This window comes from Pogona vitticeps, chromosome 1, assembly GCF_051106095.1.
Source record: "Pogona vitticeps strain Pit_001003342236 chromosome 1, PviZW2.1, whole genome shotgun sequence".
Lineage (NCBI taxonomy): Eukaryota > Metazoa > Chordata > Lepidosauria > Squamata > Agamidae > Pogona > Pogona vitticeps.
The window spans coordinates 259,517,483-259,541,142 of NC_135783.1; the positions used below are offsets into that span (position 1 = coordinate 259,517,483).

General features: G+C 40.2%; 1 protein-coding gene across 2 annotated transcripts in view; it reads left to right on the top strand.

Moving 5' to 3' along the window:
* The window catches only part of SERGEF (secretion regulating guanine nucleotide exchange factor), a 127,868-nt gene that overhangs the window by 19,278 nt on the left and 84,930 nt on the right, over positions 1-23,660 (top strand). For both annotated transcript variants that reach the window (XM_020811344.3, XM_072985699.2), the window contains exon 9: positions 6,936-7,102. In XM_020811344.3, coding sequence (XP_020667003.3) covers positions 6,936-7,102 — 167 coding nt within the window. The remainder of the gene's footprint in view (positions 1-6,935; positions 7,103-23,660) is intronic.

A 23,660-nucleotide genomic window follows, 5' to 3' on the forward strand; every position in this document is an offset into this window, starting at 1 on the left:
TCCTATTTACATATATCTTATTTTTTTTTCAGTGAACAGATATAGTTAGACCTTGGAATTGTATATATATATAGTCTGAAGGTAGTCTACCTTTGGAGACTTTCAGTGTTTGAACGTTGCTGTTTCAGGATCTCCTTTTGATTGGAGAGCATCCATTTGCAATAGACTGCTTCTCATTTAGACTACTACTTTCCATGCATGGTGAATGGCAGCAGATGGGTTCGGGGGTGGGGGTGGTAGCACTCTTCCCCGCCTCGCAATTCTTTTGAATGCCTGAATAGTGCTAGAGTGATGGACCATTGTTGGGGAGGGGAGGGATGAATAAAAGTAGAGGCTGCGTTGAAATGAAGAGTAGCTTTTGTGGCAGGAGCTCAGTCAGAGGTAGGTTGTGGGTTAAAACAGAGGAAGAAAGGGTTTTTAAGACGAGAGAGGTTGTGTTGACTATTAGACACATTTATTTTGCTAGTTCAGCAGATGATTGCTAGTTCTGGATGCTGACATAAAATACAGCTCCCCTCTTCTGTTCTTCTAGGTGAATTTGAAAGTTAACATATTTCGCTCTATGTACTGGGTTTGAGGTAAATCTCCAACAATATAAAGAAGAGACTCCTGTTTATTCAGTCAGCTGGTATTTTAAACTTAGCCCAGCATCTACCTACTTGATTACAGCAACTACTGAGGAAGGTTGTTCAATTAAAGAAACAGCAGGTTCGGTTAGCTTTTGATTTCCTGCTGTTGTATGTTACTGCCAGGAATAAGAAGAGGAGCCTATGGGATTTTCTACTCCAAGTGTCAAAATAGAATGGTTGTCTTGGGACCCTGCAGACATAGGCTTGAATTGTGGGGGTACCATTTCTTGCTTCAGAGCTTCAGATAGCAAAATATCCTGTGTCTGTATGTATGTGGGTAAAAGAGAGAAACTTGCCACAAGGATTGTGAGCCCTTTGCAGACTGTATTGTAGGTCAGCTGACTGCTTACCTGTTTAGGCATGTATAGATTTAGGAAGTCCTTCACAACTAAGCCACAACAGCTGCTGCTGTTCTTATATGGCATCAGTCACAGACAATTGGTCTCAGAATTACTTTCACAGCTCAGGCCATGCTGGACAGATGGAGTCTGATTTGCATGGATATCCTCAGTTTACTTTAAAAAGCTTCCATTAAGCATGTTGGAACTATTTGTGTAGAGTTTTCAGCGAGTGGTGTGCTACTCATGGCCATGTAATTCAGATCAGTTTTATGGAACTGCTTATTTGTTAAATTATTTATTTTTTGTTGCTTTTCAGAGGCACTTTTATAATAGAAGGGTGTGTCTATTTTAAAGTAGGACTGCAAAAGTGTAAATGTAAAGTTTCTTTATTTCAACCTTTGCCAAATCAGTGTAAGCAGTGCCTACAAAATATACATTTTATAGCACTGGCAGAAGGAAATCTGGAGTTTCTTTAGAACAATTTTAATCTCAGAAGGAATGAGTATCACTACTGTATATGTTTTGCAAAACTAGGAAGACATCTGGATTTACAGAAATATGTTTTCAGTCATAACCTGGAATAATAATGAGGTGTATGTTTTTAGCAATAACACACTGTAGGGGATTCAAGTGTTTTTATTTAGCATGAGAGTCTCTAGCATTTGTCTGGCTTCTAGTTTTCAGTGTACTTAGATACAAAGTAGTTCAGTGGCTTCCAGGTGAAAATTCAGGTTCCTCTTAGCCATGTCATTGCCATTACGACTGCAGCAAGCCATTTAGTCATCATAGAGTTGAGTTGTCATTGAAAGCAAGGTAGAGCGGTTGCCTGATGTATCGTGAAGTTTCTGCTTTAAAGTGCAAGCGAATGTCAAATGGTGGTGCTAGTTGAAGATCCACAGAAATCTGTGGACTTTGCACAGAGAAAATGTATAATAAAGGCTGAAATCTTAAAACCCAGGGTGCCATATATAGGGAAATACTGGTCTTTCAGGTAGCTTGGACCCAAATCATACAGGGTTGTATATAACCAGAAATTTGAATTGGGCTAAGAAATGGTCTGGTAGCCAGAGAAGTTGTTGTAACAGGGGAGATTTGCACCTGTTTGGTGGCAGAATTATGAATCGGCTGAAGTTTCTGGACACTCTTTGATATGTGACTGTAGCCAGATCAGACATCTCATAGAACAGGTGCCACTTGTACAATAACTTTGACTATGCAAATACATTTCCGGCAACTACTCAGACTTGGGCATTCAAGCTTTGGGATGAATCCAGGATCAACCAGATCTGTCTCTTCCTCCTGTTTGTATTAATTCATACACCTTTAATTCATTCACCTTCATCCAGTCAGTTACTGACATCAGACAGCTTGGTTTTCTGTACAGCAGCTTTGTCCAAAGAAATTAACTGATTATATTCAATCTTTCTGATCCTGACAATCACTGCAGACCCAATGGGCTTTGTCAAAACATGTTAAACTGAATAAGGACTATACAGTGTATTATTTATCTTGATTGTCATTTTGCTACCTCAGGATAAAACTGAAAAAAATTTAATCATAAATGTTGCATCTTATTACATCACATTAAACCTTTGTACGTACTTGAAGTGCCATGAGACTGACGGGCTAAAATTATGGCAATGAAATACTTCAGAAATAGAAAGCACTGATTTTAAATAGCTTGAAGAGGAAACTTTTAATGCTTTTTAAAAACATGTAACATATTCTACCTTTCCATCAAATGAACCACTAAGTGGCAAGGTTTGATTGGTGAGATAACATTTCAACCATGAACTTCACTGTTCACAATTCAGATGTTGAGCCCATTACAAATTTACTCTTTGGAATCACTGTGCAAATATTATAGGAAAGGTGGGCTTAATAATATGTAAAAGTGTCGTTGTTGTCCCGTATCCTTATAAAGCAGCAAGAAGACGTGTCTCTTACCTTATGGACCTTGCATTCTAGAAGTCAGCAGAGGGGAATATACAGAAGTCTGGGGACTTGATGGAAGATTTAGAGCAATGGTTCTTCATCTTTGACCTTGCAGAAGTTTTAGAAGTCAAGTCCCAGAATCCTTGACCTGGGGCTTCTGGGATTTCAACATCTGAGAGGGCCAGAGTTTGAGAACTAGTGGATTAAACAACACATCAGCCAGGAAACTAGACATAACCCTTGACTCACGCATTGTATACAGTTAATTAGGTACAACAACCCGTTCCATCTAATGAATACCCCAAAAACCAGCATGAAGAAAAGCAACAGAATTGTTTGTTCAGCTGCATTCAAATCTTTCAGGAAATGAATTATCTGTGTATGCTATTCTATTTTAGAGGTTTTTCCCCCCCAAAATATTGAAAATGATTAAAGCTACGGTACATGTACTTATTTTTATTGTTTAAGCAGCACACTTTATTTTTTGTATAGTAGATGGTTATACCAAATACTGTTTTCAAAGAGCATTTTGAATTAAGCTGTGAAGTGCAGCAAAGGAAACTACAGGAAGCCTTGGGAAGGAAGGTCTATGAGTGGACTGTAACATTGTTTGCTGGTACAAAGAGTATATTAGGAGAGGAAGGCCAAGGAGAAAGATGAAAAGCTTTGACTTGGCCTTTTCTTGGCACATAAAACCCTGTACACTGGGGTGGAGAGATGAAATGGAAAATGGGCATTGAAAAGCATGGTAAATATTATGTTCCATTTTTACATGTTTTTGTGGAGTTCCAGCTGAAGAAGCTGCAGTGTGAACTGATAAGGTGCTAGCTGTATGTGACCAGGCACACAACTGACACCTCATCAGAAAGCTATGGCAACTTCTGCAACTGGAGTTCTGTGCTTGTATGAAAGGAAATTGGCTATGTAAATTTGATGTGATCACCTAGATACAGTGCATATGAATACAGCAGTAGAAGAAAGGAGCAAGTCCATGAAAGATTCCAGAGGCAAAGAGGAGGAATAATTTCTCTCTATGAAATCATTGATCAAGAAGATAGAAAGAGAACCAACTGAGAATAACTACAGATTTCTAGTGGAGAGCTCGACAATTCTTTTCTTCTAGATATTGTTGGGTTAGCTCCCATTGATCATACTGAAGTTGTTGGAATACAGAATCCAACAACACCTGGGGCCAGAGGTTCATATACACCTGAGATAGGTGACCAAAGCGTGGACTCTGTTTTGCATCTGGTCCAAGTTGGGGCCTTTTTTGTTCCAAATGGCTGATTTCACCATCTAGAAAGTATAATTGTCCATTTCGCTCCATTAACGTGGTGGCAACCTGTTTTCTGGTGAGCTTTTTTGAAAACTGAAAGTGAACATCTGGTCACTTCTTATTGTGAAAGAATGCCCCTACAAACCTAAGTCATGCAGTCTTTCCCCAGATTGAAATGAAATGGCTAGTTGGGCATGATGAGCTGTTCAGAGTCCAAATAAATTTTGGGGTAGTGTAAGGTTCCTGGAGCTGGTTGAATAGTATAGTGAGTTCGGTATCAGGTTCGGGAGCCAGTGGTTGGGCATTCAATTCCCCAGTGTGCCTTCTAGAAGAAGAGCCAGCTTGTGTAACCTTGGGCAAGCTTTATAGTCCCAGAGCATCTCTAGAAGAAGGGAATGGTAAACCACTTCTGAGTACTCTAAACCTAGGAAATACCTGAAAAGGATTTAATAAATACTTTACTGTCCTTCTGCAAGCAGGTGAAGACTTTTCTTTTCAGGCAAGCAATGAATGGCTGCTGAGTGGGGTTTTTGAAATGAATTGTTGTACATTACCGCATGCAATTGAATGTATTTTGGTTTGCTTATGTTTTTTGGTGGTGTATCTGTTGATCCTTTTAGTGTGATCCTTTTAGTGTGGCAGACTCACTGTTATTATCTTAAATACTGTCTTTTAATTATTGCAAGCTGCCATGGATCCTTTTTAAGGAGAAAGGCAGGTTAAAAATATTTTAAATAAATAAAAAATAAATAAATATGCAGATATATTGTTCAGTTGCCTATTGGAATTTCAGCAATTTAGACCTGAAAATCTAGTGTGTTATATTGATAATTACTCTCTAGAGGGCAGCATTGATAACTACTGTACTTCAAAACATTTCCTTAACTGTACCATATCAGTAGCTCAGACAAAATAGTTTACTCTCCCTCTCTCTCACTTAATAATTTAGAAGTATGTCCAGTGCAAAGCAAGCAAGGCTAGCATTTTCTCCCTTTCAGTATCCAAGCCTTAAATGAGGCTTCATTTCTTCAAATGTTGTTTAAAAGCCCACCCCACCCCCAGAAACAGCTGAAGCCATAGAAAAGTCATCTCCTTAAAATGTCAAAGTAATTTATAAGAAAGGCAACCCGCTTATTAATTTAAGAGATTGGTAGAATAAATTTAATCAGTGTAAGACCTCTATCTCTGAACAAGATGGGGGAAAAGTTGTTTGCTGCTTAAAGTTTTTTTTTTTTGCCCGTGCCAGGTCAGATAACTCCCGAGCTGGTAAATACCATATCCTTGTTTACTGCCCTCTGTATGTAAGCATTTTTATTTTTAGAATGTTGGAAAACATTTAAGGTAACCTATAGTTCATAAAAGCTGCAGTAAGTTAATGTTATTCAGGACCTCATCTGAACATATGGATGCAAAGAACAGTTTGGGTTGTTCATTTTTTGTCTTCTACCTCTGCCTGTGCACATGTTAATCATCAATACCTGAAGGAGGCTATACCTGTTCATTTAAATGTATGTAGGAGATAGTCACACAAGTGGGCTGCCACTACATAAGCGTGGCCCACGACTGTATGTGAGTGAATAGAGTGAGAGACTGGGACTCAGGACATGTGGGTTCAAATCCGTGATGGATGGTGGAGACTTCAAATGTCTTCTGCCGAAGTGTTCAGGCTGAGTACTAAAAGGACTCTAAAGCTGCTTCAGAATAAACTGGAAGATGATGAAGCTATTTCAGAATGAACTTGTTTTATCCTCATTGGTATACCGCTGTCAAGAGTCAGGCAGCTGCCTCTTGAATCATGTGAAATGTATAGACCATCTTGAAGGGAAGGAAGAGTTCTCTATTACAGCAAGGGATGCAGCTGGTGAACTAGCAAAACTTGGTGAAATACTGTGGACTGTACCTGCTGTTCTGGTGTCCAGAAGTATTGCTGGATACACTTCTGATTATGATATCCCTTCATTTAAGCATCATGAAAAAAGAGGACAAAAGAGCATACAGATCCACAGAAAATGTACCTGTACTAATTTACATGAATGGGTAAAAATTTAGAGATATTTCCCATATTTGAAAGGGAAATACAACATCTTTAACTGTCGCAAGGAGAACAGTGACAATTAGATGGCTTGAGTGCTTGCAGATTCTTCTGTTTCTGTATCAGGCAGTGATGATCAACTTCAAAGCCTCTGCTTTTCCTACTTAATAGGTCAGGCTTGGATTGGATAGTCCTTCAGGTAGAGATAATCTTCAAATGGACTATCCTCTTGAGTGTTTCTTAGATAGAGGCCTGTCCTCTGTAAAGCAGGATAAGTAACCACCCTATTTCAGGCTGTCAAGCTCCTTGTCAAGTGAGACTGGGATTCGGAACATCCATTAGGATATCAAGTTTGCCTGACAATGAGAATTTCTCCATTTTCTGTCAGCCTCACTTTATCCACCACTTTCTACTCTGTTACTAATCTTGATTCAGAAAAGTTACAGCTGCTGAATGAGACAGGTGAGAACCACAAAGAATCTTGAGCTGCAGGGAAAAGGTAAAGGATGGTTTTTATGCATGCAGATAAATATAAATGAATCTTAGAAGGAAGGTTGAGAGGTGTACTGAGCAAATATTTCCCATTCAGAATTGTGTTTTTAAAAAACATTTTGAGTTTCCAGTTCTGTTTCCCGTATTTTAAAGTGATTGATGTGAGTGCAGTAATTAAAAATGTTTTGATTGAAAAATTAATGCCATACAATTCTGTGTTTTGTATTTAGACACAGGGAAGATCTTTACCTGGGGTAGAAGAGACTATGGCCAGCTTGGAAAAAATGGACAGTTATCTGAAAGGCAGATTCAGGATGTAAAGATATCATCCGAGCATGGTTTGAAGGAGCTCTTTCATATTCCTGCTATAGTGCCAAGTCTCACTGGAGCATCTCAGGTAAGAAAAATCTGTGTATGTTGTTAGTACTGGCCCTTTAGCCTTGTGTTATTAATTGGCAAATAAGACTATAACTCTGGTCCCAGAATTCAAGGCATAGACATCTATGCACTCAGGCATTTACACATAGAAAGGAGTGCGTAGTGGCAGGAGTGGCCCTATCATTAGGCAGAGTGAGGCAATCGCCTTAGTTGGCATATGTTGAAGGCAGCAGCTGTTCTTCCTACTAACTTCTTGTTTTGAGTGTGCCACTTAGCAAGACTTCCCCATTAGAGAGAGGATATTTGTATTCATATCCCTTGAGATATGAATATGAATATCAGCACCACAGGTATTTGGGAAAACTGGACCTTCCTCCCAAGAACTGGCCAGTCCACTTACTGTTCATCATGCACAGTGTCATCATTCTCATCACGCCAATTGCAGAAGTAGCCCAGCTGGTGCTACTGTTGGAATCTCCGCACAGCCAGCCACTCCAACAAGGAATGATGAGTCTCCCTGCTCAGCTGCTGAGCGGTCGGCTGTGCGGGGAGGTGGGGGAGTGCCAGCTGGGCTACTTACGTGATTGGTGTGATATGAATGATGACAGCTGTATTCACCACACAGCAAGTGGTAAGTGGATTGGCCAGTTCTGGGGGAGGGTCCAGTTTCCCCAAGCACCTGAGGTCCTGGTATTTGTATTCATATCCCCAGAGATGCAAATATGAATATCTTATCTCTGTTCCTAATGCATCTGTGTTTCACCATTTCCACGTACTGTACAAATTTTACATTTGGTAATATGGCATTGACTGGGGAGGCTGTTAGTTTGTGTACTGGAGAGCATCTAAGGACTATGGAACCCTAGGCAAAGGCTTCAGTAGCCATAAATCAAAATGAAAGAAGCAGGTGCCAAGAATTCATCCAATTAAAAATAGAAATATTGATTACTGTAACCAGTTAAATGTGAAGCCAAGAGGTAAGAGTTTATTTTGTTAATAAACGTCTTAGTAAGCTCAGATATAGAAAGAAATGAAGCATACAGGCTGAATTTGAAAGCTAAAACTTAGAGATGCCAATTATAATTGAATAGTGAAAAAACTAAGTGGAGCTGATTCTTTAGCAAAATTGACAGCTTGGCATTCACTGCCACTGGCCACAGTCCAAGACTGTCACTAAAAATTGGACTTAACCAGAATCTCAGGGAAAAAAAAGCATCTTATTACTTCAGTGTCTGAGTCATCAGCCTCATGCTACTTTGAATGGTGAAAAGGGATGTATCACAGCACAGAGACCCCACCCCCAATTTATCAAGGAGACAAAAGAAGAGGAGACAGGAGACTGGAAAAAATGTGAACATTTATTTGTATATACAGAGGTGCTCAAATAAACAAGGCGGGGGGGGGGGGGAAGCAGAAAGAAGGCACTCTCAGGAGAAATTGACCCAATTACAATGGGTAGCCTGTGGCTGACCAACTGCACCATCTAACTTGCCATGGATTTAAAAGCACTGCATTTAAAAAAACCCCACAGATTTCCTATATTTTGTCTTTGCCCTATATATTCTGATGCATGGATAGATCAACCAAAGGGGTACATTCTTCATATAATATGTATAAGCTTTTTACTCCAGCAATAATACCACGGTAGTGGAAAGCATCTGGGCCACGGAGGCAGTTACAGTGGTGCCTCGCTTAACGAGTGCACCGTATAGCGATGTTTCCGTATAGCGATCCCTTTTTCGGGATCGCTATACGGAAACATACCCGATCTTCGCAATGGGGAAAACCCGCATTGCGAAGATCGGGTATTGCGGTGGCCATTTTGGAGCCGCCGAACAGCTGATCGGTGGTTCCAAAATGGCCGCCGGAAGCCCGGAAATGGCTGCCGGGAGCCGTTTTCGCGCCCTGCCCTCGCTTAGCGAAGGCGCGAAAATGGCTGCCGGCACCTGGAATCCTCGCTGAACGGGTAAGTAACGAAGGTATTGGAACGCATTAAACGAAGTTTAATGCGTTCCAATACCTTTCCCCTACCCGTTTAGCGATGATTCCGTATAGCGAGGGTTAATCCGGAACGGATTAACCTCGCTATACGGGGCACCACTGTATTCCTTTTTATATTGACCATGTGCTATCGGATCCGATCGGATGATGGGGGAGGATTATGAGGCAGCAGCCATTCTGTATAGTCCATATTATGGGTATATTTGACTTTTGCTTCCTTCAAAAGAACACAGTCATAATTTTTATGTAACAGGGTAAATAAAGGGGGGGGGGACACACACATATTTTCATTGAGTGAGTTGTGGGGTATTTCATGACCCCTTAAAAGATTCTGAATATTCTGAATATTGAGGGTTAGTGTTCGTGTTTAATGCAAATGTCTTCTATATCCTTATTAAGTGGGAGACCAGATTACATTTACTGCAGTTCAGGTGGGGGGCACTGGTCTGAAGAGAAAATACAGGTTTGAGGAGTGGAATCCTATGCTGAAGTTGTACTATTCTAACTGTTTGTAAGCAGTCACATTCTTTCTCTCTCCAGCAGTTCATATTTTCTGTCTGTTGCCACAAACAATTACACATAAAAAGATTAAAAATGCTTAAGGTTTGGTTCACAAAAAGCAGGAAATATCCAGTTCCATTTGCAATCTTCCTATATGTTTTATAAGGGCAGGATGAATAAATGCCTTATTTATTTGTTTGCTTAGTAACAGTTTGGTCTGCCACTTACTGCAAATAACCTGCCCAGTAGGCAGTATGCTTACCTGACTTGGCTATGCTAGCAGAAGTTTGCAGTTCACCTTCATGCTAATCGCATACCATTGTTCAGCCAATGTGCACAGTTTCTACCGAAGCATAGGTGTGATCATGGTAGTGATATCTTAAGTGCATGAGAAGTTGTGTCAGCATTGCTTTGCTATTTCTGACTGAACAGGCACTGTATATCACAACAGGGTCCCAGGTTCCATATTGTGGCTTGGAGGATGGGTGGTGAGTAGGGAAACCCAGCCATTGTGTTTATGGTAAATGGAAATGGAGAATGAAAGGCAATTGAATTATTTATAATGAGTTGTGGCAACATATAGGAGAGATGCAGGCAGGAAAACAGCCATATGAGGAGGGAGCATAGCGTTATCCTTCAGAGTGTGAGCTGTCTTGACAATTTGTACTGTGAGAGAATATGCCGTTTTAAAAAAGTAAATGGACAAAAATAGTATGTAAAAAAAGAGACAAGTTAATATTATGTCACAGCATTTTGTAAATAGTTGAAGTATCTGTTAAGCATTCCAGATGTATTGTCTTAATAGTGCTCGCTATAATAGACACTGGGCATTTTCTATTCTAGTTCTAAGGCAAACTTTTACAGTGGTGCCTTGACTAACGAACTTAATCTGTAATGGAATGGTGTTCGTAAGTCAAAATGTTTGTAAGTCAAAGCAGCATTTCCCACAGGAATGCATTGAAACCCGATTACTCCGTTCCGACTGTTTTTGTTCTTATGTCAAGGCACGGTTTGTAAGTCAAAGCATTCATTCCCCCCACCTCGTAATGAGGGTGAAAGAGGAGAGTGCAAAAAATGGTCTGAAGTTCAACATCAAAAAAACTAAGATCATGGCCACTGGTCCCATCACCTCCTGGCAAATAGAAGGGGAAGCTATGGAGGTAGTGACAGATTTTAATTTTTTGGGCTCCGTGATCAGATGGTGACAGCAGCCACGAAATTAAAAGACGCCTGCTTCTTGGGAGGAAAGTGATGACAAACCTATTATGACTTGTCAGAAAGATAAATAAAGCAAATTAAGTGTGAGCTTTCACTAGAATCTAAAATAACCAAGCAAAGGGTATTGTACTACAGTGGCATCATAAGAAGACAAGCTCACTGGAAAAGGCGGCAATGCAGAAAAAAGTGCAATGCAGTAGGAAAAGAGGAAGACTGCACATACGATGGATTGACTCAGTAAAGAAACCCACGGTCTTTTGTTTGGTGCTGCAGTCAAAGTAGGACCAGGAGCAGAAAGACTGGGGTTCAGATTTTGGGAATAAACTATGATACTCTTGTCTGCTTTGGGTATGAGAAATAGAGAAATGTGATTGCTATACACTTCAGACTTCTGCTGTTCTCAGCAGAAACTGTAAAGCTAAATGCCGTGGAGATTAAATTTTAGAAGGTCCCTTTTTCATGGTTTTATGAAAGAATCAAGTCTCTCTCTCTCTCTCATGCACACACACACACACACACACACAAACCCTTCCTCCCTCAATTTTCAACAATTACTGTAGTTGCTTCAATTCAGTATGTCCATTTCCTCTAATATTTAAACAAGCTTAATGAAGTGATCGTTTCCCCCCTTAATTCAAGCCTTCCGTCCTTCTTCCCTGTTCCTTTTTTCAGTTTTGAGTCAGAATCTCTCTCCCTCTCTCTCTCAATTTTCTACATACATTTAAACAAGCTGATAAAGCCACCCGTCACTCTCTCGCACCTTTCTTCCCTCCTTAACTAGAGCTTTCCCCCCTGCTTGCAGTCACCTCTGGCAGAAGCAGTAATCACAAGCCCGATTGACTGCCGGGGGCTGTTCTACAGCTGTAATCTTCTAAGAGCCTTATCTCTGATCTCTAAAAGAACCAAGGATTTACAAGTGCCGCAACCAAGGAAGGAAGGAGAGGTAGCTTCCAGTTTGAGGTTCAGCTGCAGGGGGTGGGAGTGGGGGGGTAGTAGAAGCACAAGTGGACTTGTGATTGTCACTTTACTCCTTTCTTTCTTTCTTTCTTTCTTTCTTTCTTTCTTTCTTTCTTTCTTTCTTTCTTTCTTTCTTTCTTTCTTTCTTTCTTTCTTTCTTTCTTTCGCATTGCATTGCACAATTCAAAATCACCAGGGCACATGAAATATAAGCAAAATGAAAAACAAAATGTCAACACAATCAAACTGTTTTTGATTGGAAATGGTCAGAACATGAGATGTGTGCAGAAACTTTTCCTTGGCTTCACCTGTTGTTCGGGCGGTCGTCATCCATGAAGTGGGTAGATTTGGTGCTCTTCCAGTGCAACGCTTCTACTGCTGACTGCATGCTGTTGTCCAGGGGACACTTGAGTGTACTCATAATGTTTTTCTGGTTTTCGGAGAGGTTCCTTCTGTGTTGCTCTCTTTGCTCTATGCCAGTTACCCACTTGTTCCAGCCAGGCTGTATGAAGATAGTGGTGATTGTGGACCAGCAAAGAAGGCCTATCTCTTTGTATCTTGCTATTTGGAGTTTCTTTCTTAATTTTATTACGGTCAGGAGACCAGTTCTTAAACATATATGGCTAAAATATACAAAATATAAATTAAAAAGTGTACAACAGATAATTAATTGTGTACTAGTTTTAGTATATGGAGAGAATCAGTTACAGCATTTTTATAGCCATCCTTTGAACCATTGGATCGTCTAGGGCAAACTGGTTTGGACAGGCTCTCTGGGGTATAGGGAATCCTTCATACATATTTGTAAGCATTTGTAAACATGTCATCTCTTCAGCTGGGACCACAAAGTTTCTCTTTGCTCGACAATAAACTACTCTCTTGCTAAAAACCAATCACCTGTGACCTCAGGAGACTCTAAGGGAGCGCTGTGCCATGACTGCTGCACAAAAGTTTGCTGCAGAGCGTGTAATAAGGGAGCCTTGATCGGAGCAATGCAGCTTGATGTAAAATTCATTGGATTTCCCTGGGTATCTGAGAGTAATTGGACTCAAGAGGTTGGTGCATAGATCTCTGTAAAAAAAAAAAGACAGTACAATAAAACATAGCCTACAGTTTCCACTTGGCCGTCGTTACATGGACAGAAGCAGTCCGAGATCAGTATACTGTATGTTGAAATCTTCCCTCCATGAGTTATTTCTTTTGTGAGTTGGAGTTTCCAATCTGATTGAAAGGAGTCAAAAAGTGACAACTGTGCCAAGCCTTCAGAGGAGAAATAAGCTTTAGCCAGTCATTAAACGTAAGGACGTTGGTGCGTGCTTTTATGGTGATTAGGCGACCGGAGTTTAATGCACGCACCTTTTACAGTCATTTGGCAAAGATGTATATGCCTCTGCCTCACCTTATTTATTTAGCTATTTATTTTTTTTAAAAATTGCCCTGCCTTTCTCCTTAAAAAGGACCCACGGTGGCTTATATAATTAAAGGACAGTATTTAAAGCTAACAGTGAGTATACAAGTACTAAAAGGGATAAGCAAATACCACATTAAGAAATGGTAAGCAAAAGCAACCCTAGAACACATTCAAAACAGTGAATTTGTTTTTAATTGGATTAATTAATTAATTACTCTAATTAGAAAAATTAATTGATTTTTAATTAGATTTGTTTGTCCCAGCATCCAAATCAGCCCTATGTATCTGCTGTAGTAATGCTGACACCCTGCCTGTAAAGGTTTATATACCTCTATGAAGCACTTCAGATACTCACCAAGCGCTAAGAACAAAGAACCTGCTAACTGAATGCACCCAGCAACTTGGAGGCCTTTCATGACATGTTTGATAGAATCATCTCTGTTTATAGCCCGAAAAACCCACAACAGCCATCTCTGTTTAGTTTCTTTCTTCCGGCTACTAAGAGAACATGCTTTTTAACTTCCTCCTTCAAATAGCAATACACTTTCTATGTTATTTAGTGACTTAGTGCCTGTCCACACAGACTGGCTCTTCCACACAGACTGTGTGGATTTAAGCAAACAACACAGTGACAGATAATCTACCCACCTTACCATAACAATACACAAACAACAAAAAACACGCTGATCACTATAATCACCCATCTCCTGAAAAGGACAAAAGCTGATCCCACAGTTATAAATACTCAACTATCCAAACAAACTGCACCAGAGCACAGACAAAGTTCTGACTCCTGTCCTCTGAAGGTGCCGGCCACAGAGACTGGTGAAACATTAGGAAAAACAACCTTCAGAACACGGCCAAAGAGCCCGAAAAACCCACAACAACCATTAGTGCCTGCATTTTCTCCTGAAAGAGACCACTACTATTCATTGCATTCTATCCAGAGCACACTCATTTAACTTATACTGTGTTGTATAGGAGAAGTGTCAGTCTGTGTGGATTTAAGCAAACTATATAATCCCACAGTGCCTCTAGAAAATGCTAAATCACTTCTGAATATGGTATTCTAGACCTAGAAAACTCTGGAAAGAGATGCCATAAATTAGATTTGACTTGACGAGGCATAACAACAACTGTTTATTATTATTATTATTATTATTATTATTATTATTATTATTATTATTATTATTATTATTATTATTATTATTATTATTATTATTATTATTATTATTATTATTATTATTATTATTATTATTATTATTATTATTATTATTATTACAGTACTTTGCAAATAGGGGTTTTTATTTAAAAAAGGATGAGATCCCAAAGTCCTATGCATATATGCCATCTGTCAAGTCGATTCTAATTTTGCATACTGTTCGATAGTCTCTCTTGAGTTTCAGTAATGACGTTTTGAGGAAAGCCAGTGGCTGGAAGGGAGACAAGGGTTGCCCAAAGCCCCTTTGTGTATGCAAAGCAGGATCCTGTAAGCATTCCTCTAAAAATAACAGTGTGAATATGTAATCTAAGAAAAAAAATTCAGAGTTTGGATTAGCCTGCTTGTGTATAATGTACACTTTGATTTCTGTTTGAATATGTCTGAATTCTGTCTTCTTGGGATTTATTATGGGGTAAGTACCTTGCAGAGAAGAGCACAATATTGTGCGGGACACAGGTCAAGAATTTGTACACTGAGCATTGCCCTCCTTTTTTGTACACCTTTATTTTTTTTCCAGATCTGTTTGCTTCCTGCCAGTGCTCACACCATGCCTTACAGCTGTTACTCTTCCATCCCCACTATACACATGACACAGGATCCTTGCTGTGTGCTAGATGATGCTGTGTCTAGTTAGCTGCTAAGAATGCTGTTTGTTTGCTTCTTAATTTCTTCCTGTTATGACTGGAAAGAGTGCTGCATCTGTAGAGGTGACCTTAAGTTTGGGTGCACTTCTCAGTGTGTAGGCATACTGGCAATGAGCCAGTGAGGAAATAGGCAATTCACTCACACTGATATTGTGCTTAAAATTGCATACTGAAAGTAATTAAAAAAAGATATCTAGTTATATCCATTAGGTTTCTGACATTTGCTGTGCCATTCATGGTTTAAGCTTTTAAAACTCAAGATATGCATAAATATGGGCTGAATTCCTGTTGCATAGTGTAAGCAAAACCATACATTTCAGTTCATTCCCCACTGGTTGATGAAGAACCCTCACTGTGATTCTCAGGAGCCTGAATGCATGGACCAAGCTAGGATACATGTGTACCCTCAGGAATCATGGTAGGGGTCTTTATTTACTGGTGAGGAAAGGATATCTTTGTTTACTTTACTCAGTGGGATTGTGGCCATTGTGTTTTTTGCCCTTTGAATTAGGAAGCTCACATGAATAAATTTCTATTGTTATAGTCAGTCTCTTATTAGTGTACAGTGGTGCCTCGCTTAACGAGCGCACCGTTTAACGAAGAATCCGTATAGCGATCCCTTTTTGGGGATCGCTATACGGATCAGCCCCAATCGCCGCACTCGCTTTGCGACGATTGGGGCCTCCGGCGGCCATTTTGGAGCCGCCGAACAGCTGATCGGCGGCTCCAAAATGGCCGCCGGAGCGAAAACATCGCTGGAGGGGTAAGTTTCCACGCTTATTGGAACGCATTAAACTAAGTTTAATGCATTCCAATAGGCTTTGCTTACCCGCACAGCAATGTTTTCGTATAGCGAAGGTTAATCCGGAACGGATTAACCTCGCTATACGGGGCACCACTGTATCTGCCTGTTATTTCAAGTTGAGTAGAAAGTTGGCCACAGTGTAGTAAATTGCAATGTAAGCCACTTAGAGTAAAGCATACACAGAGACATTGCCTCATGGACCCAATGATTTAACATGGACCCATGTTAAATTGATCAGCCTAGTGTCTGTCTTCATGCTTCAGTCAGCGTAGTGGCTTTGCATGTCATCAAGGAAGGGTTAGTTCTAGTAAAGAACAAAGAAATACCTTAATCATTACACTGAGTTCCCAGTTTACTGGCTTGTCCTTTGGCAGGGCCTGCCCTGCCATGAAACACAGTGAGGTGGTTGCCTTGCACAATAAATGCCGGGGTGTGACAATGAAGTGTTAGAGCTCTCAGAGTATTGATAAAGCTAGCCTGCTACCTTCAAGCTGCTGCTGACCTGCTGCAGTAAGATTAAACTGCTGTTCTGTTACTGGAGTGTTACTTAGAAATTCTTGGAACATAGTGGGCCGTTGCATCTCTTACCCCTGGCAGAAACATGTCTTGGGTCGGTCCCAGCTTGCCATGTGAAGACTGTCGTTACAGAAGACAATTCAAATCAGCCTCTGTGAGGTGGCTTTTTCATATGCATCAGTCCTGTGTGTGGACTGTTCTTTTGAATAGACTTCTGTCTGACATCTGAGATTTATTCTTATCGTTCTGCCCGTGTAATATCTTGGCTTCCTATCTAGGCTGCAGATAGACATCTCAGTAACTCTTTATCATTATGATATTTAGAAGTCAGATAACTGTTCTTTAAGAAGCATAAACAATGAGCATTTGAATTAAGGTTTGGAGAAACTATTAATAATCAAATAATGAGTATCTTTTAATATCAGTACAGAAAATCTCTAGTTTGTTTAGGACAAAATCCTTGTACTTAAAGTTTTTTTTAAAATGAGCAGTAAAATGAAACATAATGTCTACACAATGAGCAAAAGTAAAAATAGTTTCAGAATTCAGAAGGTTCAATGTCACCTATACACAACTTAATCATTCAGTGAAGATTATATAGTGAGAAATATAAAAGAATATATATACATGAAAACATATTGTATAAGACATTGCATAGTGTGTGATTTGACTCAACTCTGGGAGGCAGTGGAAGACGGAAGGTGTGCTCTGGTCCATGGGGTCACGAAGAGTCGGCCATGACTAAACAACTAAACAACAACAAGTGTGTGATTAATTCTCAGCAACAGATACAGAAGGATGCTAGTATGGACATTTTCAGTGCAGCAGACCTTTTTGAATTTGCTGTGTGAGTTTTCTGTAGCTACCCTACCAATACATAAGATACAAAGAACTGAACTTTGGCATTGTGGAAACTTACCTGCCTACTAATCCTGCACCTGATATACTGTAGAACTTTTTGGTTTATTTCTTAACCTCTTACATAAGAAGCTGCCTTCTTCCTTCAGACCATCAGCACTGCTTTCACTGACCAACATCAGTTCCTAGAACTGTCATGCAGAGTTCTATCCTCGAGTCTCACATGGAGATAATGAAATTAAAGTGGCGGCCTTTTGCAGCCATAGCATATGCTTTTCTATCAACCTTTTTCTTTTTCTTTTTGTGATTAGTCCACTTGAAGTTACTGTGGACCTATACTTGGACGGCTTGCATTGAGTCTGAACATACATCACTGTTTGGAATCCCATTGTGTGTTTATGCTGGTGTAACTCAATTGGCATAAAACTAAGCAACAACTAATGCCTATGATGACTTTTTAACTTGTGACAATTTATCACTGAGATTTATACTAACTAAATTACATTAGATTTTGGCCACTGCATTTAAAAGATGTAAGAGGTTAGAACCAACCTCTTTTGGTTATTTGATATAGAACCAAAAAGTTCTATATCAGGTGTAAGATTAGTAGGCAGGTAAGTTTCCACAACGCCAGAGTTCAGTTCTTTGTATCTTATGTATTGGTAAAGTTCAGTTCTTTATATTATCTTGCAGAGAAGCAGAAACTGTTTTTCTCAGGCTCTTCCACACATTCCTCTTTTGGGTAAGACTGAAGGTGTAAAGTCTGTGAAGGTGCTTTTAAGAGCCTTGAATGATTTAAACCATAGCTTCCCAAACTCTTTTGCCCTGTAAACCACTTGCCGACTTATTTGTTTTCCGTACACCCCCTGCTTACCTAATATCACATTTTCCTAAACCTATTAACATGTTCAAACGTGTTCTAAGGATTTAAGTATGTACGTGCGCGATATGTGTGCCCGTATAGCTCAGTAATGAGAAATGAGAAAATGTCGTCGATCCCATTTACAACACACTGACATTTACCATAAAATTTTGCAAATAGTTTTATGCACTTACACATGAATGTAGCACACCACAATACAGATAGTACATAGTACCTAATTCAATAATATTATGAAATATTATGTACACAGAATCTGTGTTTGGTGTGATTACGGATTGCTTAAATATTTGTTATCTGCCTAATGGGATCTGCTCACGTAGACCCCCTTTTACATCTCGTGCACCCCCATTTTTTTCCTCTGTGATGCGGATCCCCTGCAAGTCGAAATTGACCCCTGGGCGTCCATATAGACCACTTTGGAACCTATGATTTAAACTGTCAGCACTGTTTTGGAACACTGATGCACCTGAAAATCAGGACAATGTAAGATATCCCTCTTTGCCTATTTTGAACAGGGAAGAATTTGCTGTTGTTTGTACAGGAGGAGTTTCCAGTGAATCTTGATTTCTGTGTTGAAAAATGTCTGAAATACAGCAACATAATTTACATCATGTAAGGCTCATCAGCTGTGGCAGTTTTTTTGGAAATTAAAAATAAAAAATAAAAATGTCTAATCCTTTCTTCAGTTGTAGCGAAGCTTTTGGGACAGAGAGGGGTCTTTAATTTCCGACACAGGATTATCCCCATAATGAAAGGTAACCCTGAGGATCTATGGGGATAGGGATTGAAAATGCTTAATTTTTGAAATTAAAGGTGTTAGTAAGTGTAACACATACAACTGAGAAACATACACACCCTTTAACCTCTCAGAGAAACTTACGTTGCCATGCTCACTATGCAGAACACATGCTAGACAGCTATTTTCCAATTTCCAAACCTTTTCCTTGGAATAGGCAATCTGAGGAAGAAAACCTGTATTGGACCAAAAGCTCTATGAACATGTTGTGTACATTTTTTTCCAAAATGTTCCCTTCTCCTTTTGAATTTTTTTTTAAAAAGGGGAGGACTTGGCGTTAGCAAATATCATCACCAGAAACCAAGATCAAAATCATCCATACTATGTAAAAGAAAGACAGTGAAGAAAGACAGGGACAAAAATCAACTCATTTGAAATGTGGTGTTGGAGGAAAACTGTACAGATATAACAGACAGCCAGAAAAGCAGAGAAGCGGGTGCTCAATCAAGTCAAGCCTGGACTCTCACTAGAGCAAAAATGAGTAAACTGAAGCTTTACACAAATAATGAAATAAAGAACTGAACAGAAAAGACAATAATGCTGGGAAAAGTAAAGGAGTGAGTAGGAAGAGAGGAATACCTAACATGAGATGAGGTGACTAAACAGAAAGCCACAGCTGTTAGTTTGCAGGACCTGAGCAGAACTTATGGGAAAAGACAATATTGCTAGAAAGGGGGTGCAGTAGGAAGAGAGAGCAATCTCATATGAAATACGGTTTTCAAGATTTGAGCAGAGCTTTTAATAATAGGACATTTTGAAGGTCAATAACTTATAGAGTCACCACATATCAGAAGTGACTTGATGACACATACAAATATTTGATTTTTCTAATAACAATCCAAGAGATGTCCCAGGCAAAAAGAAATCTGAAAATGGCCAAAGCACCAGGACCAGATGGATTAACAGCAATCTATTACAAAAGGCTTGAGGAGGAACATATAACACCCTTACAAAAAGTAATGAACCAAATAAGTGAAACAAAAGAACTCCGACCATCTTGGCAGGAAGGACATATAACACTAATCTACAAAGAAAGTAATGATGCACTACAACAACAGTCATGCGGACCAGTTTCCCTACTTAATGTGGATTGCAGAATCTTTGCCTCAATAATGATGAACAGACACAAGAAATATACAGTATTACCAAAATAATACACTCTGATCAGACGGGATTTGTTCCTAAGAGACTCGTGCCCAATTTGGTTCTGATCCAAAGTCCAGTTTCAAAGTTATATGTTTCTGTTTGGGCTGCGTCCAGTTTTAGAATTGTCTCATAGAATTTTGATTTGCTGTGTTGCATAATAACGTAGAAGAATGCTGATGGATCTTTTGTGTCTACTTGCTGATGTGACGTGTTGAGGAATGTCAGTAGTCTGAGTTTGAAGTGGTCAAAATGGAAAGGTGTGAAGATTGAAAAACAAGCCATTAAATAATTTTGAAGAATTTGATTGTTGCATTTGATACTGTAGCCCTATTCTGTTAGCCCCCCCCTCCAAAATTAGAGGACTGCAATTGTAGAGGGGATGGGCATATGAACATAAGCCCTGCTTGTACTCACTCTCCTTGAAATCAGAGAGACCATCATATGTTCAATGTGATCTGCAAAAGAATCAACTGAACACGCTTACAGTGCCCCCACCTTCTCATAGGAGTCCTGTGTGTTTAGCTTAAAATTGCCTCTTCAGAAACTTCGCAGTGCACATGCAATGATCTGATCAACATCTGGAAAGATGTTGGGGGTGGGACTTACATGCACCCCCATGTCTCCACCATGGGTAGAGCCCCCTTTACTTTCTGACTCTGATGTCTGACGTGGATTTACAGTGAACAGCAAATATTTTTTCTGTTCACATATCTGTTCTGCTACTCATCACATACGTGTATCAAGCTTTGATTGCTTTTTGTACTTCTGTTTTAAGAATGCGGTTCTGTAAGGTGGAGGTAATGAGAGGAATGGCCTTTTTGTGCCAGCTTGAGATGATCCCATCTTCTGAGCCTAATTTCTTTGAACTTTTATTTGAACTGTCAGAGAATATGGCAGAATATCTGTGCACATAAGGGTGGTTTTTTTGTTTTGTTTTGTTTTGTGTTTTTGACTGGGTGACATCTCTAGAATTTAGTGAATCATTGTCGTTCAGACAATTTACGGAATTGACCTCCTGGTGGAAAGAGAGAATTTCTTCTGTCCATCAAGCTGAAAAACAGTAGCACATAATTTAAACTGTTGGTTGCAAAATGTGAAAGTGTTTCATTTGCTCAGGCATAAAGTATGCTGCTCTGGATGATCTCTTTTTTTTCTAAAGGATGAGTTTTGCAACTGGGCCAGATCAGTGAATGCTGGTTATATAATAACGATGCACTTATTGTTTGTTCTGCTGCTATAAATGTAAATGTGTTTGACATTATAATATTTCAGTGTGTGGTGCCTTCTCTGAATAATGATTTACTTTACATAAACTTAGTATTCGGCAATGCAGCTGTAATAACTGTGGCTAATATTGCTTCTTTCTTTCCAAATTACAGTAGTCTTTCCCACAGTTCCATCAAACAAATTACTTACCTTTTAATTAGTTGTCATGTATTAGGAGCCCGTGGACCAGATCCAGCCTCTGTAATAGTTAAGTTGTGGTGGCTTTTATTGAATTCTAATGAGAATATGTTGAAAATGTTTTTTTTTTTTTTTGCTGTGTCACCTGTAAGGGGAAAAGGTGACAAATTTCTTTGGGTATTCCATTGAAAAATATTGCATGTCCTTTCTGGAAGGGCAAGAGACCAATAGTTGTTTGGAGGTCAGTGAAAAGCCACATGTATCGATCTGAACCACTAATTTTCCAGATGCTTTGTATCAGGATAAAGTATGTATTAGAATAAAGCATATATTTCATCTCTTTATATATTTCATATGCCAGATGCTTTGTACTTCTCTTTTCCAGTAGGTTCGGCCAAAATATTCTATGATAAAGAACTATAGTGGTGCCTCGACCTACTTATCACCATTTCGACTTACGACCAGCTCCGGCCGCAAAATTTTGCTTTGACTTACAGCCGGAGCTTCCACTTACGATCAAAAAAAGGCAGGGGAAGAAGGTGGGAAATTCGAACTGCTAACTGTCGGTGGCATAGAGGCTGCTTCTTTATCCAGTAGCTCTTTTGCCCCAATGGTTAGAGCAGGAGTCCCCTAGGCAGTCCAGACCCCTGCAGGCTGGGGGCACCTGGGACAGTTACCCGGAGGGTAAGGCCAGGGCGAGTGGCTGGAGCTCCCCAGACAGGCTCAGCCTCAGCCTCCTGGTGCTGGGCCGCTGCTGCAACTTGGGGCGACAAGGGGACCAGACCCGATTCCTCCACACAGGGAGGCAAAGGCTCTGGGTGGGGCCAACACTCCTGAGCGCACCACGGAAGGTGGGCGAAGCTCGGGATGGAGCCGTCTGGCGAAGCAGCTGAGAGGGAAGGCCAGCTTGGGGAAATGGTTCACTGAAGAAAGCCGTGCAGCTGGGCGAGCGCCACTGCTGCCCAATGGGCTCCTCCGGAATACCTGCAGCTGCTTTACTCCACCCCCTTCAGCCCATCTAGGTCAGTATAGTGAGCCCTTGGAAGCCCCCACTGCCCGCGCCCTGGGGAGCGCTTGGGCGCCCCGGCTTTTCCCTGGTCTGGCCTTCCCTCTCCACTGCTTTACCATAAGGCTCGGTCCCAAGCTTTGCCCGCCTTCTGTGGCGCATTCCGGAGAGCTGGTCCTGCCCGGAGCCTTTACTTCCCTGCATGGAGGAATTGGGTCTGGTCCCCTTGTCGCCCTGAGTTTCATTGGTGTCCAGGTGCTGGGAAGCTGAGCTTGGCCGGGGTGCTCCGGCCACTCACCCTGGCCTCGCCCTCCGCCATGGCTGGCCCTGCCGCCGCCTCCTCGGCAGCAGCCGGAGAGTGAGTGTGATTGGAGGAGGCTTCGGACTGCCTGGTAAGGTAAGATGCTGCTTTTTGCTTTTAAAAACTGTTCTAGGTGCCTTTTGCAGGGTTGGTTTGGGCTGGGGGGGTTATGTTTCTGTACTGTTTTGTTTTTTGGTGATCTCGTTTTTGCAGTCCCAGCATAGGGCTTGTTCTGATGTTTATTTTTGGGTTTTGTTTTGTTTTTTTGCATCCCCAGCGCCTTTGGGGCTTGCTCTGTTTATTTTTGTTTTTTTTTAAGCCCCAGTGCCTTCCGATGGGGCTTTCTGTGTGTCTTATCTCTCTCTCTCTCTCTCTGTGTCTGTCTGTCTGGTATTTTTTTTTAAATGCTGGAACGAATTAATCGTGTACCAATGCATTTCAATGGGAAATGGTGCTTCGACTTATGACGATTTTGAGTTACGCCCATTTTCTGGAACGGATTATAATCCTAAATCGAGGCACCACTGTATAGTAGTTTGTTTGTTTGTTTGTTTGTTTGTTTGTTTATTTATTTATTTATTTATTTATTTATTTATTTATTTATTTAGTTAGTTAGTTAGTTAGTTAATTAATTAATTAATTAATTAATTAATTAATTAATTAATACCCCGCCCCCCTAGACAGCGTCTACTCAGGGCAGCTTACAAGATCATAAAATATCCTTAAATAAAGTAGTTCAAAACATGTGGCGGGTCAAATATTTCCCACCACATCATCAACAATAATTCTTTGTCTAATTTTGTCCTTTTGTTTTCTTGGATTTTCTCATTATGTACATTTTAGTGTGACCTTGATTCTCTGAGAGTCAAACTAGACAAATACGCTTAGCACTTGTTTAGAAGACGTGT